Raw genomic sequence first — 18526 nt, forward strand, 5'->3', positions numbered from 1 at the left:
TAGCGATGGGACCAGACAGGTAATCCAGGGCTGCAGGATGTCCTGCTTGCCCTGGATGCATTCCTGTTCATGAGGAGATACCCACTCCATGGCCATGGGTGTGGGGGTCTTGCTTGACATAGGGCAGTCAAGATACCTAAAATCCCTTTCCCACAAGCCATCTCCTTCTCATTTACACAGAAGACACTAAAATAATACTGCTGGTAAAGAATAAGATGTGTATACAGAACATACCTTATCCTCCAAAGAATGATTTATAGTACAGATAGGGTGTAGTGACTCAGAACAAGGAGATAACCTTTCCCCTTCTACTTTAAAACATGCTAGCTCCAACTCATTCTCATAGCTGTGATTACCTTAGAGTAATTAAATTGTTCTGTAGTAGTTAAAACAAGGACAACTTCTTCAAGCTGGAAATCTGCTTTATATCCTTAACCACTTAGTTTTGCAATTACAGTTGACTGGCATCACTTGTTTTACTCGTTAACACCACCTGATCCTAGTGTGTATGCCAGGTTATCAAAAAAAATAAAAATAAAATAAATAAATAAAAATGCAGTCATGACTAAATTACTTTGGATGCCTATTTAAACTTGCAGAGTCCTTAGCAGAGTTACTGCATGGCTGCTGGCAGAGAACAGGATGCCTCATCCAGGAGCTGTGCGCTGGCTCCTTTTAGGCTCATGAGGTTGCTGACATTTTTGCTGCATTATGTGCCAAGTTCATATTATTATATCTGTATTTTCTTTTTAAAAAGTCATAGGTATCCAGATATCCTGCTAGTCATGATTTGAAAATGAACATCCCATGAGAAGAATTTATCTAAAGGCTGTTCTAATAATTTAGCAATAATTTAAATTTTTGTAGTGTTTTTTGCATGTAGCTCTTACAACATCAGTGTTGAAACTACATTTTTTATAAATTCATTTTCCTCTTTATCTAAAACAAAATGTTCTATGCTGATCAAATTGAAGAGCCAGTCTTTTCAGATACAAACAAGATGCTGCTATGCTACGTGTGAAGATTACCTCTATGCAGAGAAGGCAATGCCTCCAGGCAATTAATTCCATCCTTATCAATTAGCTGTTGGGGTGGAAGGAATTTTATCTGGTAGAAATTGGAAAGGGAGCTGCTCTGAAAACTTGGAATATTTTGCTAATTGAACTCACAGTAGGGACGCTACTGTGTGTATACAAGACCTCAAACCACTTGAATAACTCCTCTGCCGAAATGTAAATAAAACACAACAAAAAATGTCTAACAAGTTCATGAATGTTTATATTAACTTAATTAGATCTCAGTTTTAGGATGAAGTTAAGAGCCTAACAACATAGATAAAAGAATAAGCCCTCATCCAATGAAAAAGTCATCTAAATATTTCTTTACACTATATCTTTCAGTAAGTCTCATTAGAGGAGCTGAGAAGAAAATACCTTCTCTACTAAAGCCACTATTCAGATATGGCAGTAATGGCAATGGTGTTCTGGTAATACATCATGTTCTTGTGGACCGTGTAAAACTTAGGAAAAGATGGAGAATTTCTTGTGCTCTTTGGCTATCTGCAGATCGAAGTGACAGATGTAACAGCAGCATATGATATTGGTCAAAGAAAGCTAGACTCAAGTGGGTGCTTTTCACTGCCTGCCAAAATGCAGCAGCCTTGAAATGTTCCTGTAAGGGGAAGATTTAGAAGTGTCTCTCTGATTCCCGCTGTTCCAGCTGCTTCTCAGACTTATGGCTTCAAACTACTATCCAGCTGCCGGTATTTTCATTCCAATTAAGTTCTGAGTGTTTTTTAAACAAAATATTTTCATAGAGTGACTATTAAGAGATTTCATCATGGTCTGATTTCAAACAGCAAACGCTTACTGAATTGTTGAGACGGAGTCTGAGATGAAGAAACGTGTGTTTGGAGATTATAAAAATGCTAAAAGGATTTAACTTGGCAGGCAGAAGCTTGAGAGCTAAATTTGACTCAAGGGATGCCAAAGTATTGAAGGCTGTGATAAACAGTAACCCAGACCTCCTCTGTAAGCTGTCCATTAATAAGGGACCTGAGGGACACATTATAAAATTAATAATTGACAAATTTAAAACATGCATGCAGAGTCCAGGTTATATGGTCAACACAGTAACTGTCTTTAGAAGATCATATTGCAGAGGCACTGGAAGGTGGTTATTTGTTCTAAAACAAAATTGAGATTCATTTTTAAGGAAGCCAAGTGGCAGCCAGTCTGGCCAGGAGGAAAGCTGCGTGCTCCTGCAGCCAGTGGCATTGACGTGGGTCAGGTACACGTGACTTGGGGAGCTCCAACGAGAATGGGGGTCCCTTTAGGGGAAAAGAGCAAATGTGAGAGAATGCCCCATCAGCTGCTTCTTCCTCTGATGCTGATGCTGTAGGAAGAACAGCTGTGGGTGCCTGGTGCTGCACTGGGGAACAGAGAAGGTGTTCACAGAGAAGAAGGTGTATATTATAAACAACATTCTTCTCAAGGACTTGGTTTTGGACTTTTAGTGCCTTTTTCCAAAGCCTTTCAGCAGCCATTCTGTGGAGAGACAGCAGACATGCTTACCATATCATACCAGTTACCACAAGATTCCAGGAGAAACCAGCTCTTAAATCTATTAAATCTGAGAGCCAGTAATTGCTGCAGCAGGGCAGCTCCTTTCTGTAACTCCTGACTGTGATGCCCAGAGCCACGTGAGCTAGGACACAGCATGGCTGTCTGCTCTGGAGCATCTTCCACACAGCTGGGGGCATTGTGTTTCTGTAGGGGTGGCTGAATGTTTAAAAGAGGTCAACACATTCCTTTCATGTGAAGCTTCTCTGTAACTAATTATTATAATGAAATGGCCAAGTACATGGGTGATAAATACACAGTGATAATTTCCTGCAGATTGATGGTCTCAGTATTTAAAATGCTCACAGCCATCTACACGCATGTGGCCATTCCACCCTCAGGAAAAGTTTACTGTATGTGATGCATGTTTTTCAAAATAGTGTGGTAAGAACCAAGCATTGCACCCTTCAAATCTTCTTTGCCTTTCAAAGAATAGCACAAAATGGGGATATTGAGATGGAAACAACTTCCTTACTGCTTCACTCCAGCACCGTAAGAAGCTTAACCATGGAGCTTCTGGCAAAAGGCTGACTTCCCCATTGCACCCTTCAAATCTTCTTTGCCTTTCAAAGAATAGCACAAAATGGGGATATTGAGATGGAAACAACTTCCTTACTGCTTCACTCCAGCACCGTAAGAAGCTTAACCATGGAGCTTCTGGCAAAAGGCTGACTTCCAGTGGCATCACACATACCGAGATTTTGCTGAGCAAGATCCTTGTTACTTTTTGAAGTTGTCTTGATTACTTGCTCCACAGCAGATTCAAAACAGAAGTACAGATAAAGATGGGATTATAATGAATAATAAATTTTCAAGCATAACTACTGACCTTTCATGACTATCAACCACAGAACTAGGTGCCAGAAACACCAAAAGATTTATTAAGTGACCTAACACATAGATCAAGAAAAAGACAACGGTGTTTTGTCACTGTTGTTTTCTAACTTTCCTTTTTCATTTTGGAAATTGAGTCTGACCTTTCATTGTCAGAAAAGTGTCGGTTTATTTCCATTGGGTTTAAAACCTGTTGGGATATCCCTTCCCAAGTGTGTGCACAAATATATTCTTGATCTCCTATATAAATTCAATTCAGTATATGTAGCCAGCATAAGGTGCACAGGCACTAATATTTCCTTATCTTTCCCTTTTGTACTATATGAGGAGTACGTTTTAATTTACACATGCTCCTGACTGCAACAGATATAGCAACAATAACAACGTTATTGACACTGCATTTGTTAATGTGTCTAACCTCGAAGAATACTAAGCATTTCTCTTCAAAGGTTATATAATGGATGGAAGAATAAAACCTCAAAATGCTTGGAAACCATTACATGACTATTGCAGCTAATTTGAGGAAAAATAATTGCATTCACTAGTAGTAGTAGTAGTAGTGAAAGTAGTAATTCTAATACTAGTGTTACTTTCACTCTTTGGTATTTTTCTGGAAGTTGCTGGGGTATGGGTGTACACAGAAACACGGTGGAAATCAAGAAATCCAAAGCTATTTAAGAAAGTGTTTACAAATTCAGCGTGCAGCTTTGACATGTTGGGATCATATCTTTGCTATGAATTAATTAGGTAGGAATGTTCCCCCCCAAAAGGAACATGCCATTCATGCCTGCTGTTCCACTCGGAGTGAAAGCAGACATCGCGCCTGCAGAAACCATAAAAACGTAGTGACTTCCCACTTCGTCATTTGGTGTTCCTTTTACCCCCACTTTTACCCCAGGAGGGAAAGCAAACCCCTAGCTCTGAAATGGCAAAGAGATTCTTGGCCCTTTATTGCCTAAAAAATACTGTTAGAGCCTTTGTGTTTTTTTTTGCTGAGTGACTGAAATAATCTGGAAAAACTTCCATCTTTTGTTTTCACTCCATGCTTCTCGAAGCCTCTGCTCTAATGACGTTTGTAAAAGATTTCACTAGCAGTATCTGGAAACTTCAGCCGAACCGACTGATTGTGCTTAATTGCATTTTGGTTTCATAAACGCGGTGCCATAAATCTACCGACTGTCAAACAGAGGGGGCTGACGAATGGAGCAGCGGCTGTCTGTAGTCGAGTTACAAAGAAGTCTCAACAAATACGCAAGCCTTTGAGGCCGTCTGTTCCCCAACTACTGATGTGGCGTGCGCTCTGGCAGGGGCTGGGCCTGCGGGTGTGAGGGCGGCAGGAGGAGGCTCCACAGGAGAGACAGCAGGCCCAGGGCTACGGCAGGCAGCTAAGCATTGCTGCTGTACTTCTCATCTGCCTGCAACCGGCGAAACAAAGCGTGAGGAAAACCACAGCAGATTTTCTCTTCTTGCTTATTGCCTTAGTAAAAGGAGTTCAGCTCTCATATCATGAAACTGTGAAGCCAGGTTGTATACGTGGACAAATAACGATCACAGGTTTTTAGAGAGGCCCAGGAATCAATGAGTTCCTCAAGCCTGGATCCGAGTGGCATCCTTTGTCTTTAGGACAGTGGGAATTGAAAGGGAGACGAGGCATGAAATTCTGGGGTGATTTTAAGACTGGTTGGAACTGCCCTGCACGTAACTGTTGTTTCCCAATTACTAAGCCAGATGAGGATCCACAGAGTATTTGTGAACAATGATGCAAAAAGTCAAATGAGAGGAGCAAGCAAAGCACTGCCAAATACTACGGGAAAAACTGCTTTTAACTTGCATAATAAAAACATTTCTCCTTCGGAATTTCTTCTGGTTAGTTACATTTTTATTGAATCTTCCAAAACCCTGTCATGATTACATCTATTATGTGACTACCGAACATTTAAATGACATTAACATCATGATTTAGCAATCTATAGGGCTGGACCTACAAGAATTCTTATACAGATCCAGTCTTTACAGATAATTAGAGATAAATAATCCATTTCTACTGGAAAATAGCCCCAAAAGGCTACTGAACATTAAAAAACAAACCAATGGATCACGCTTCATTGAACAGCTGATAAATAAGTAGTACATCTCCTCTCCAGTGAGTAAAGTCTTGGATTACATCAGCTGAAGAAGTCTGCCATTTGCTATAACATCCATCAGGAAAAAAAGCCTTGGAAATTTTAAATGAGAGGAAAAATAGAAATTTAGGAAAACAGGCTTTTTTTTTTAATTTACAATTCTTAGAAAAATTCAATTTCTTAGCAGAAACCCTTGTTTTTCCCCCAAATCTGTGATCTGAAAAATGCAAATACTTTTTCAAAAATCTTATTTAAAAATAAAGATAGCTACTAAAGCTGGAAAGAAGAGTGTGGATTCATGAAAGAAAGTGCTTCAGAAAAGTTGGATGCAACAGGCAAGCTACATACTTATTTCAAGCCTGTTGGCAGTTCCACAGGAGATGAGCACAGAGGCACTCAGGTTGGTGGCTTCCCGGAGTTGGTGAGGAGGAAATGAGCAGTTTCACAGGGAAACACTTTGATTTAAGAGCCAGTACCAGCTGTGCAAGGTTTCTTCCCTCACCTCATAACGTATTAGCTTTTTGCTCGCTTGTTGCTGACCATCGCTCTCCTTCTAGTTGAAGGCCTCTGCATGTATCTTCTGCACCACTGGTATGATGTCTGCACCAAAACCATCCCTCATCCCTCAACTAGTTTTGTGCAGGTAGAAATCATGCACTGTGGGCCCTGTCTTCTCCAGAAACAACAGCAGTACTTCTAATAACTTTGGTGGCAGAAGGAGGCAGCTGCTATTGAGAAAGCTGCTACAGAAAGCTTGGGTGGAGGAAATTTGTAAGTCAGTGAATACATTTTGTGTGAAGAAATTCAAGTTCTCTGTCAAGGAGAGCAGGTGTGATCCAGCGAGTCAGAGTGAAGAACAAAGGTGTCCTCCTGCTGCTGCGCCTGTTTGCTCTCCGGGAAGCCTCATCAGAGGCAGGCTGCAGGGCCACGTGGCCAGCGTTTCCTCAGATGCACTGGCACTAAGCCTATGCCATGATAAACTGTTCCCAAGTGTGACTGGCACTTAGGACTTAACACATTACACTTGAAATCTTCAGGAATGATCGTCAGGGACGATGTAAGAAGATGCAACTCCATTTTCTCCAGTGGTGTCACACCTGCTCCTTCCAGATGTGGACGTAGCCTTGACCATCACTCCCATCTCAGATCCCTCACCTTCTGAATTTAGTAATATAGCAGTATTCGGCTTTCAGTTTTGTGCATCTCTGTGGCAACAAACCTTTGGAAATGAAACTAATGTATGCTGCTGAATAGACCAAAAAAATAAAAATAAAAGTTACAGCTGTGGCAGGGAAACATGTCTAGACAAAATACTGCACCTTGGCTACCTTTTCCTGAGATGTCTTTAAAACAGTCCTTGGCAGTATTGATTTTTTTTTTTCCCCCATAAATTTTAATTCACTTTGGTTCCAGTATAACAGGCCATAGATTTCTCCAGAAAGCAGTGACACCAGGGCTCTCGTTTGCTGCCCTGTGTCTCCATTCTCTCCCTATTGCCTCAAACAATTCAAAGGCACGATGCCATAGCAGAAGAGATGAGTTGTTCCACTGCCTCAGGGAAATATTAGTCCTCCTTGGAAAGCCTCTGTGGCTTTGGAAAAGCTTGTCCAGTAATGCAGCTCTGCCAGGGGAGTCAGCCTGGTCCCACGGCACATGATGATGGTACCGGGCTCCTCACAAACCCTCCTGAGGCACTGGCTCCTGCCCTCACTTCCATCAGGGTACTGGGTGTATTGTGCCACACCTGGTACATCAGACATTTCCTCAAGAAATTCTGGTATTTGGAGGGGAACAACAACAACAACAACGATCTTCAGTCTGAACTGGAAAGAAAACATTTTAAAAGCAAAATTACTTGCAGGACTTGCGTGTCACTTTGAGTTAGCCTTACCATTCTGTTTGGACAAAAATCAAAATACTAAATTTTTACTTTGTCTTTAGATATTATCATCTCCTATTAAATAATTTCAACATAAACTGACATCATTTCCTTCTGACAAGATAACTCTGATAGGGTCATGACATTCTGATAAGGTCAAAATACTTTATCTTTCTCAAGACACTCATACTTTAAAGTTTTTGACAAAAACTTGCATTTTTCCACTGCACAGCAAATCAGTCAGAAAGTCTTTGGCCAGCTGTGATAATCAAAGGCAAGCCAGAATCTGACTTTTAAAATTCAAATGCCTTGATAGAGGGCAATCACAGTTTCATTAAACGCATCACTAAATTGAATGTACTGAACAATACATCCACCTGACAAACTCAACATGAGCCGCTGCACCTTTCGAGAATGCCCCTGCAGACCTGGGCTACCTTTAGCCAATAATGCAGATTTGCAGAATCATAGAAAAGGCGAAGCTGGAAGGGACTCCAGAGATCATCCTGGCCACCCTTGGGTTGAAAGTGGGGCCTTAAATGAGATTATCAAAGCCCCATCAAGCCAAGTCTTGAAAATCTACATCGAGGCAGAATTCATCACTTCTCCAGAAAGCTCATCCCAACGTTACATTGCTCTCACTGTGAATCTTCTGTTTTACAGAGCCAGACAGAAATTCCCTGAACCAACTGGTGCCTCTTACCTCTTGTTCTATCTCCAGGCACCCCTGTAAAGAAAACACCTCAATCTTCTCTCCTTTTAGGAGTTTCATGGAAAACATAGTTAATAGGAGCATTGTGTGGGTGGCGTGCTCCATAGGGTCCACCACATTTAAACTGCACGTGGCATTCAGGACTCACAGTGGTGAAAGTTCAGAAGTACACAGACATGTTTACAGGCACAGAAGGGTTGACAGCCTTCCCAAGCACAAACTGTTGGAGGTAATTTACGCTTTATGTCTCATCACAGCAAATTTATTACATTTACTGGGGGACGGGGGGGATAAATTAAATATTTTTATTATACTTAGATGAAATTATGCAGATACAGAACCTTCTGACTACAGAATGGACAGATGACCTTCTAAAAGCACATGTTGGCTGGCTTTTTTTTTTCTTTTTCTTCTGTGAAGAGCAAATTTTTTGCTTCAGTTTTTCTCTCAAGTATATAAGGGTAATTAAAAGTAGTATAACATAAGCTTTCCTATCACAGACACGGAGGACAGGAGAGACCATTGCAGCCAGCTCACCCAATTTCTGGATTCTGCTCACTGTGGAACCACAGAAGACCATGGGGCAAGCTCAATGGGATCCATCGGTACGCTGCTCCTACCACTAATAACTTTTGCCATCAAAGTTATGCTTTCCACCAAGCCAGGAGGTGCCTTGTTCCACATTCCAGGCACTGGATCTGGAGCTTTTTATGGGAGAGAGCTTTATTTAACTGTTTTACTCTAACAGCAGTTTACATACTTTGATCGTGACAACTCAACCTTCTCTTGGATTAACTAATTACAGTGAGGTCACCGAATCTTTCACTAGAAAGATGCCCTCCAGATCTCAGAATTTTGCGGTGCTCTTTTCTGAATACCCTTTCATGGATAAATGGACTGGCTTTCTACAGTTTTATGCATGCTACTTCCAGAAATAAAATGATAAACCTACTTGTCCTTTGACAACTTTGAAACACACACTGTTCAACTTACTCTTGTAAAAGCGTAACGCAAAACATACTGAATGATAGCACATCAACAGATAACATGACAGAATAGAAGTTGTCTTATCTACTGAATATAGCCCGTGCTACTTGCTGTAGTACAGTAAAACAGCGAAACAAAAACAAAACAGGCAACAGGAACTTATTCATGGATTTGAGCCAAAATAAACCTGGCTTCTACATCCATATATTCTCATACGCTACACAGAGTTGATTTGAATCAATACTTAAATGAGAGACAAGACACAATTAGATGCTGCAGGAAGCAGTGATTATACACAGAACATAATCCTTACTACCCACATCAATATAAACTCGTTTTCTGACGTAGAGCTATTCTTCATTGTTGCTCCTATGTCATCAATGGCAACTATTTTTAGATGAGATAGCAGTCCAAATTCCTAACCTCTCCTTCTCATGAAAGAGCCAAAGGTAGTCATGGTAATAAAGAATGTATCTTCTCTGGATAAGCACAAATGCTGGGTTTTATTTTCTGCTGCCTACCTTCCTCTTGCAAGTCCACATTCACTTTTCTGCTTTTCCAGCAGAAACTGAGTGCTTCTGAGCCCTACTCTCCAACCAGTGTATTCATAGAAGGAAATTAATCAGCAGGCAACAGAGAAGAAAATCTTCAGATAACAGAGAAGAATAAAAGCTTAATCCAGGGATTACACGATAAAATTGGAAAAGGCAAATGGTGTAATATACTTCAGCCAACATTTGTAAAATTGTGGTCTATCTCCAAGGTGCAAATCTAACACTTTGAGAGCTAAAACAAATATGAACAAAGCAAAGGAAAAAAAAAGCCTATAACTAAAACAGCTTAACTACACAAACTTACATTATTTAACTGCTCCTTTCCATTAGGTTTCTGTCTTCACGTACTTTTATTTTTAAAAGATATGGAAATAGTAAGCTGCTTTAAAATTCATCTCAATATGAGCACAGCAAGATTTATGATCTCCTGATGCCCTGTAAGAGAACCTTAAAAACACCGTGTCATTAAGAATACTGAGGTTTCTGTCGGACAGTAGCAGCCATTGCTGCTAATAAGGCTACAGCTGACTAAATAAACAAGGAAATATATTTTGTCTGCACCATGAACACTTCAAACCTTTCAAACCATTTTCCAGCAAATGGTGTCTCACCCCACAAATGCCAGAGATTGTACATATATTTACTCAAATAAGCCATGTTATTCATAAGTCGACATTTTATAAGGCAGAAGCAGAAATATTATTCCAGAAGGAATTGCTTGGCAATAGAAGATCTACGATAAGGACAGAAGGAAGCATTTCTGGATGTGTTCCATCACTTGGTGTTCAGGAAACCAGTTTGTATGACACAAACGATTAGGAAAAATAAGCTGCATGACATTTATTCTGTAATTTTAACATTAATATTTGTAGAAACATTTTATTGTCAGTACAAAAGTTAACAGATTTTAATACTTTTTTACCCAATTTAAAAAAAAAAAAAAAAAACACATAAAACAGTGTAATTTGCATTCATATTGCATGGCCGTATCAGTGTAAGTGTTCTGAAAGTAAAAACACAAGACTTCCGTACAAAGATACAAACAACAGTGATATTTTAGCAGAGGCCAGTGCTATACCTACTGTTATGGAATGGATCAGAAGGAAATACTGGAGTCAGCATGAATTAATCCCTTAAAAAGATGCTGATATTCTATGGCAAATTGTCATTATAAACAACTTCTCTCTTTTTAACTTAAGTTACAATAGAGGGATAGTCTAAAATGCAAGAGATCCAGGCCAAAAGATCTGGAACCTATTATCCAACCCAGAGAAGAGAAATCTAGTTAATTTGATGCATGTGCAACTCAGGGTAGAAGCTCAGCTCCTTTTAGAGCAGTACGTTCTGCTATGGTTATAGACAAATTAATGACTTTCCTTGCTTTAGGAACCCATTTTAAGTTTTTCTTTCTCTCTTTTTTTTTTTTTGTGAAATGATTCTTTTTTTTTGTCGTTGCCTAAAGAGTTAAGTTGTTAAAGTGACAGATATTGAGAATAAAAGACATTCTTGTTAAAGGATTTGGTTCTGATAATAATCATTTGACACTGCAGTTTTTAAACACAAATAAATCAAAAGTTTAATTTCCCCAAATTAGTTATATACTGTAAATATTTCTTTAAAAAAAAAAAAAAGATCTGAAAACTAGTAAAGTCTGAGCAATATATCTACTAGTTCTCTGTGCTGCCTGCATAGAAATGCCATTTAAATTACAAAAACACAACAACCCTATAAACGATTAATTGTTTTGTACATTACCAATTAGTTAATAAATTAATGATATACCATTTTCCCTGAAAGCAAAGTATTTTCCACCTTTGGATGGTGAAAATTAAGAAATTCTGTGTAAGAACAGCATTTAGCAAATAGCTGTTAAAAAAAGAGACTAATTTGCTAGGTGGATTGGGACATCCATTTTTAAATCAATACAAAAAATAATTCATTGTAAATATATATAATATATATTTATACATATTTTGAATATATTTACATACATCCAGCACCTATATACTGCATTTGTGCTCTGTAAGTGTGTGCCAACATATATTTTCTCCAAATATTACAAAATAAACAAGAAAGGCAGACACAGTGTTTGCCTCAAGTCCAACTTGTCCATTGTACAAAGTCTGTTGCAGCTTATGGAAAGCCAGAAAATTAAGATGGATGAGTATCTAGATATAGCTCATAAACATTCTTCTTTGTTGGGAATATTTATTAAAAGTTGCAAATTATGAGATTCTTCTGTAGGATCTGACTGCTTTCCTCCAAGTTTTCTTTTTTTCCTTTTTTTTTTCTTCCATATTTCATATGTACAAGCAGAAACATTAAGGTTCTGGAGAAAAGGTTTTGTTTAGTATATGGTAGGTAGCTTGATGTTCTTGTTTCTTTATTCCTCTATATGATTCCTTTTCATGTTTTAACACTTCCATTCATATGTTGGTACTTGGGAAGACAAGGTTCGTAAGGCATTGGATCGGGAGAAAAAACAGAGTCATCACCTGAAGAACACGAACTCCTTGTGTCAGGGTAGCTAGGTGAATACTGCTCGAGGGGTCCACTGAGGTCCAGATACTCCTGCAACAAAATAAATTGCATTTTCAAACAGTGCATAAAACTGGCAAAAGCGTGTTACTACTGCTCAGACTTGGCTTGGTCACACAGTGGGTAAAAGAACAGGTTAAAAATGACAGTCATTTCCTTAATGCAGCTGCATTCAAAACTGCCTGTTGCTCAAATATCTAATGAAACAAGGAGCTCAAACAAAGAAAGAAAACAAACCAATAACACAGTACTTTTGTGAAGTCCAACATCGCCCGCATTAGCCGCGTCAGTGGAATAAACATGCCAACCACATCAAAAGAGGACTTTTCACTTGCAATGATAAAAACGAAATTTCATCCTAAATAGAACCATTTTTCTTTAGCACATGGTAATGATTTGGAGAGGGAAAGATACTTCCAACTTTATATTCCTTTGGTCAGTTTAAATATCTGTTTTATATTCCATGATATTAAATTTGTGTTTAAACATGTAGTGGCATATGTGCAAAAAAGAATTAAAAGGAAAAGAAAATTAAATTCTCTAGATCTGCCTTCTTTATGCTACATTTTCTTCTGTGTCCGCGCACACGCCTGCATCCAAGAGTAGCCATCACCAAAGCAGTCATTAAAAAGGGAAATAATATCTGCTGAATCCAAGTTTTGGGTTAAGGCTCTTTTGCTAGAAACAACAGTTTTGGCAGGAGAATAAAGTTATTTTTCCCCTTGAAATGTTCCTTCTCTTTCAACTTCTAAAGGCAGCTGCATTCATTTAAATGCAATCTCTTCATTTGCTAAACCGCAAGTTATGATCATACTGACGAGACAAGTCTTCCACCTCAGTCAGTGTTTTATGCTGCTGTGCTTAGGTTTGGGGTAATTTTGTTCTTTGGTTAACGTTTTTTTTCCCCTCAGTCAGAAATTCAATCATTACCACATTACTCTTTAAATATGGGCACCATTTTAAAAGGGAGGAAAAATAGAAGTTTTAAAATGCTCACAAAAACAGTCGGCAGCAAGGGAAAGCAGTTCAGATCGATGATTACTTCTATCTTGCTGCCTAGACATTCAAAGATCCACAAGGCCAATCCTGGCATACATTTATGTATAAGCAGCCCAGTCTTATGTGACAAGAAATGATCGAGCACTTTCTAGACAGACAGAAGAAAGTATTCCAGCATTTAAAGAAACAACTTTCTCATGGGCTTGCAGACACAGCTTGTCATATCAAAAGGCTTAATTTAATCCAGCTATGAGTTCAGAACTCCAGGTGGGACCCTTATCTCCTCTCCAGCCCCTCCATCCGATGTAAATGGCCACAGTCCCATAAAGGGGTATACGAAGTCCCCAGCATCAGGATGGTTCCTGGTGCCGATACAAAAACAGCCACGAGGCTGACTCTTGGTGACTTCTACTCATACAGTTCTGGGAAACAGTGGGTGCTACTCTGGAAACGTGGGGAAGAGGGAAAGATGGTGAAGAGGGTGAAGGGCAAGAGTCTGAAGCAAAAATAATCACTTTCACAAATTCAGAAGATGCTGTTGGGTGACCAGTTTCAGAGTTGATGAGAGTTTAAGGCTGATGCTGTATCAACAGTGTCATTTGGTGGTGGTGGGGGGGGATGCAGCTGTGGAGTGGACAAGCAGAAGTACGGTCACACCAAAGCATGAAGGAGCTGCACTTTAGCAAAATTGCAGATTACTCAAAATCCGTGGTATCAAAACCGCAAAAGCTATAGACAATGGGACACACTGGAGCTCTCATCAGCCACAGTGAGAACATGACAAGGTTTCAGGAACATCAAGTGTGCTGCACAGAAAAGTGAAGTCGTTTGCTTTCTTCATCCAGGGTAAATAGGACAAAAACAGTATCTTAAGTTGAAGGCTTAGGTACTAGGAAAAAGACTTCAAAAGGTAAAGGTAATGAAACAGAACAAAGGACTGTCACAGCGTGATGCACAAATACAGCATTAGAGATCTTTAAGGACAGGTTACACAAACATGTCAGGGATGACAAACATATAGTGCATCCTGCTGCACACTGATCAGATGGACTGGATATGTTCCTGAGGTTTTTCCAGTCTGTTTTCCTATGATTCGAGCCCAAAGTAATTTACATAACCTTAAAGGCCTTTTCAGGTTACCTTTGAGATCTTTCCAGGTCTATGAGCAGTGCAGAATCGGGAAGGCAAGATGGTTAAACACACAAGAGGAAGAAATATCCTCTCCCAGGCTTAGAATTGCAGCCCAGAGCCTCCCTCTTGAATTCACAAACACAGATCCAGTCCAAGCCACCAAGCACTCTGTGGTGGCAGCCAGCCCAACGCCAACTGCCCTTGTGAAATCGTGTATAAATTAGGCAGGAAAAGATTCAGCTGGTATTGGATGAGGGGAAGACAAATGGTAATGGTACACGAGCTACAGGGCTGGCTCAGTCAGGAGCATGTACTCCGCCTCATGCCCGAGCCACTGCTGAAGGTGACACTTTTTGAAGTAAGCCTTAAAAACAGAAGCCAGATAAATTTATAGCTGCTACTGAAGCCAAAGAATCTATTCAAACAAACATAAGCCTACTACACTAGGCAAATGATGTTCATAAAAAACGGCATCTTCTTACTCAGGTTCTCCTGTCATCTCTGTAGCATATAAGAGGCTTTCCTAAAGCCTGTTAATTTATTTTTGTTGCTGTTGTTATTTTCTGACAATTCTGAAAAATCAGAAATTAATGTTGGTGACACGTATAATATGATCCAAACCTTCTTTTCCACTTTTTTTCCCTATAGAAAGAAGTGCTATAGTCATAGCAAATATGAAAAATTTGTTCTGAAATGGTCAAAGAATTTGTTGCAGCGTCTTGTCCCCCTCCCTCCCATTATCTGTCATTATCATTTGTCAGAAATCACAGGGATTTGTAACACATTTCTGGGACACCAAGATTTTTTCTCAAAAAGTATCCACCAAAAGAATCAACATTTCCATTGCTTGTGATCTTCCTCAAAGGTGCATGTGATTTAGCGGTAAGAGAACCGATTCCTGGGTGAATACGCTAATCAGCGTGTTCATTGCTAAAACTAATATTATTCCAGACCTCTGTAAGAATGCCGTTCAAATGAAACCTTTCTGCATTCATATACCCCAACCTGAAGCAGTGTGAGGCAGGACCTTTGGATAATTGGATGGCTGTTCACACGCTCCCTGCGGGTTCTTGTTCCCTCCGCTGAGAGCTATCTCAGTGAACCTAATTCACTCTCAGACACACAATCTGAAATCTACCATTGACAATTTCTTCTCTTCTGACCTAGATATCACGGCTGGGAATCAGACTGAGCTGATAAATAAAAAACACCATGAACAACTCTCCGTCACATGAAACTCATGTTAAAGTATAAACACTGCCTCTCAATCTGCCACGTGTATTCCCTTGATACCGCTATGCTAAATACATCAAAAGATGCAAAGAGAAATAAACAAAAACATTCTAAAGATGTGTTTGTTTTGTTACATAAACCAAGGCATAATGGCAAGAGACCGAGTATTTCATAGGATGCATAGTTTAGCTGCATGTAACCTCGGAGGACAGCAACAAACAGAACAAGAAGAGAACTTGAGCAGGATTTCATAACTGAATAAATTCCATCTGTCTCCTGAACCGTTCATCCTGATCAGCAGCTTATGGAGGGAAACAATTTACCTACCTCGTTAGTTGTGAGAGTGAGAATCCGATCCAAGTCTTCTACCAACTGTTTAAAAGTTGGTCTCTGTGAAGGCACAGCATGCCAGCAATCTCTCATCATCATATAGCTGTAAGAAATGCACATTTTCTTGGGTTAATTAAAATCACACGTCCTTCTCATAAGCCTTTTCATATGCAGCCAGTGTTCTTCATCACAAGTAAGGCAGTGAGCAGCCCGCAGCCCTCCACATGGACCACTATCTTTCCCAAAACCATGCAATGCTGTCACTTCCCTTGAAGGTGCATTTCTATTTCTGTATCTCTACTTGGCTCAGTGTCTAAATTTCCTCTTTGTGGACCTGATTCCGTAGTCTTCTGTGACATTTCAATGGTATTAAATTACATGTGCTTAAATATTTTGTCATGTTAGGGATTGCAGCCTTTGTGAATTGAAGAAATTAAAATGAGGGGAAAAAAGTAAAAACAGTCAAGGGCTATACTGAAATATTAGAAAGCGAAAGCACTCTCAAACCATCGCTAGTAGATATTGCATTTTTAATGCAGTTCCCAAATGCATTTTGTTATGTAAAAAAACAGCTTGATGTAGCTTACACAGGATTAGCGGTGTGGGTGCCATTTGAGAATTTTCATGTTTAATGAAATAAAACAAAAAATAAGGGTTAAAAATACTGACAAAGAGTGGCTTGTAGATGATCCCTTCTGTTTTCAAGGGGATACAGCAGGGTCTGTAAAGAATTGTCTTCTATCAAGATTGCCTGGAGACCTTTCCACGCCATTTCTTTATGTATCTATACACATGCACATATATCTATATGCACATATATCCACAATGTCAGAGTCAACAATTCTGAAAACGCTAGGTTCTGCTGGGGGTAACATGAAACGTGTGATTGCAGTACGGTTTGCACCCCTCAGTCCTTGTACAGCAGATAAGGGTCCTTACAGTTCATTGGTGCAGTTGGCAGGTTTATCCATTCGGTGCCCTTCTTTCAGCAGCTTAAAAAGTTCCTCCACTGGGATTCCTGGGTAGGGTGATCCTCCTAATGTGAAGATCTCCCACATTAACACACCAAATGACCATCTACAAAACAAAGAGAAAACTGCATTAGTAGATCTGCCTTACTGCTGAAAACAGAGAGGTTTTTGCAATGGATGCAACGACTGTCAAGACCTCTTCAAAAAGGTCTAAGCTTCTCTTCATGCATCTGCTCATCTCTGAACGCCATGAGCGGGACATCAACCTGTAAGCACATCAGGTGCATCAGCAGCACACGGAATAGAGACTGACCCAGGCACATTCTCAAACACATCCTCAGCCTCTGTCTGGTGTGCTCTGAGCACTCAAGTTTCCAGGCCCACTGCAAAGAACTACGTCTTCACAGTTTAGCTATTTACAGAACATCCATACTGTTCAGCTGGTTTGCCAGTATGGGGTGGGATATTTTGGAAAAAGCAGGCTGTTCAAAACAAAAATATTTTGCATTATTCTGCTCTTAAAAAAAAAATCTTATTAATTTTTGTCAGGAAATGAAGGAGGGTTAATTTCAGGCAGTTTTCCTGCCTGCTTGCCACCTCCTCCACGCCTGCCCCATCACGTCGTGCTGGCAGCCAGGGGCTCTCTGGCAGGCTGCTTTGCCAGGTGAGCACAGCACAAAGCCTGCCCTGGCTCCCGAGCTCCTCTACAGCTCTGCTAGCTTTGCAGCAGTGTATTTTAGTAAACTGTTTGCACACACTTACAATAATATTATCCTTAGCTGCCTTCAAAGCCACCATGGGGCCAAAAGCCTCCCAGCTCCAGCACTGAAATCCGTGTGCTCGGTGCCTGCTGTGTGCTTCAAGTCCTGAACCAGTGAAGCAGTTTACTTCACATTCACTTAAATATTTTGTCAAGATGTTATTTTAAAGCAAAAGTTTGATCCACCCTTAACGTGTGTATATAGTTTCCTTTATAAATAACATAAAGATGGCAGGAAAAGGCTCAGTAAATGCTTTTCTTAAGGAGAGAGCAGCTTGGGAAGGACATCCAAGTTAAAGGAGGAGGAGACACCTCTTATTTTCTCCTCGCTGCTCTTTTCTATTTTAACTCTGTGCTGACTTACATAAGCTTTTACACCTGTGCTGGGATGCATCCAGCCCTTTACGGTTAACAGCTTCTCTCAGAGAAATAAAAAACGTAAGATCTTCATCTGCACTGCATAAAAAAATACACATCTTAGAGCGTAACGCGTGCAAGCACCGAGGATAGGCCTAGGGAACTTTAATGGGAAGCAGAATAAATCTGAGCTGTTGCATCAGCCAGCTACACCGCACACTTTAAAAGATTCTGGAGCAACAGAGTCCAATGATTTCCTACTACATGTGAAGCACTGCTGGGAAGCAACGACGTCTCTAAAATCAGGGAAAACTCTTCTGGTAAACCCAGCCTATGTTTTACTGTACCTAGTCTTAGCACAAATTTTGACAAGAAATTTTCAGGATCTTCTTTCTTTACTTTTTCTTTTTTTTTCCTTTTTTTTTTTATTTCTTTCTTTTCTCTCTCTCCCTCCCTCCCTCTCTTTTTTTAACCTGTAGGAAGTGCAGACTATGTCA

At 39.9% G+C, this 18526-nt stretch overlaps 1 protein-coding gene across 11 annotated transcripts in view; it reads right to left on the reverse strand.

Annotated features, from left to right (window-relative positions):
• Positions 1-11091: 11091 nt before the first annotated feature.
• The window catches only part of FGFR2 (fibroblast growth factor receptor 2), a 97222-nt gene continuing 89787 nt past the window's right edge, over positions 11092-18526 (reverse strand). For all 11 annotated transcript variants that reach the window (XM_040563728.1, XM_040563737.1, XM_040563736.1 and 8 more), the window contains 3 exons: positions 16881-17018; positions 15939-16044; positions 11092-12281 (listed from right to left, as the gene is read on the reverse strand). In XM_040563728.1, coding sequence (XP_040419662.1) covers positions 12117-12281; positions 15939-16044; positions 16881-17018 — 409 coding nt within the window. In that variant the 3' untranslated portion in view covers positions 11092-12116. The remainder of the gene's footprint in view (positions 12282-15938; positions 16045-16880; positions 17019-18526) is intronic.

This window comes from Cygnus olor, chromosome 7, assembly GCF_009769625.2.
Source record: "Cygnus olor isolate bCygOlo1 chromosome 7, bCygOlo1.pri.v2, whole genome shotgun sequence".
Taxonomy (NCBI): Eukaryota; Metazoa; Chordata; class Aves; order Anseriformes; family Anatidae; genus Cygnus; species Cygnus olor.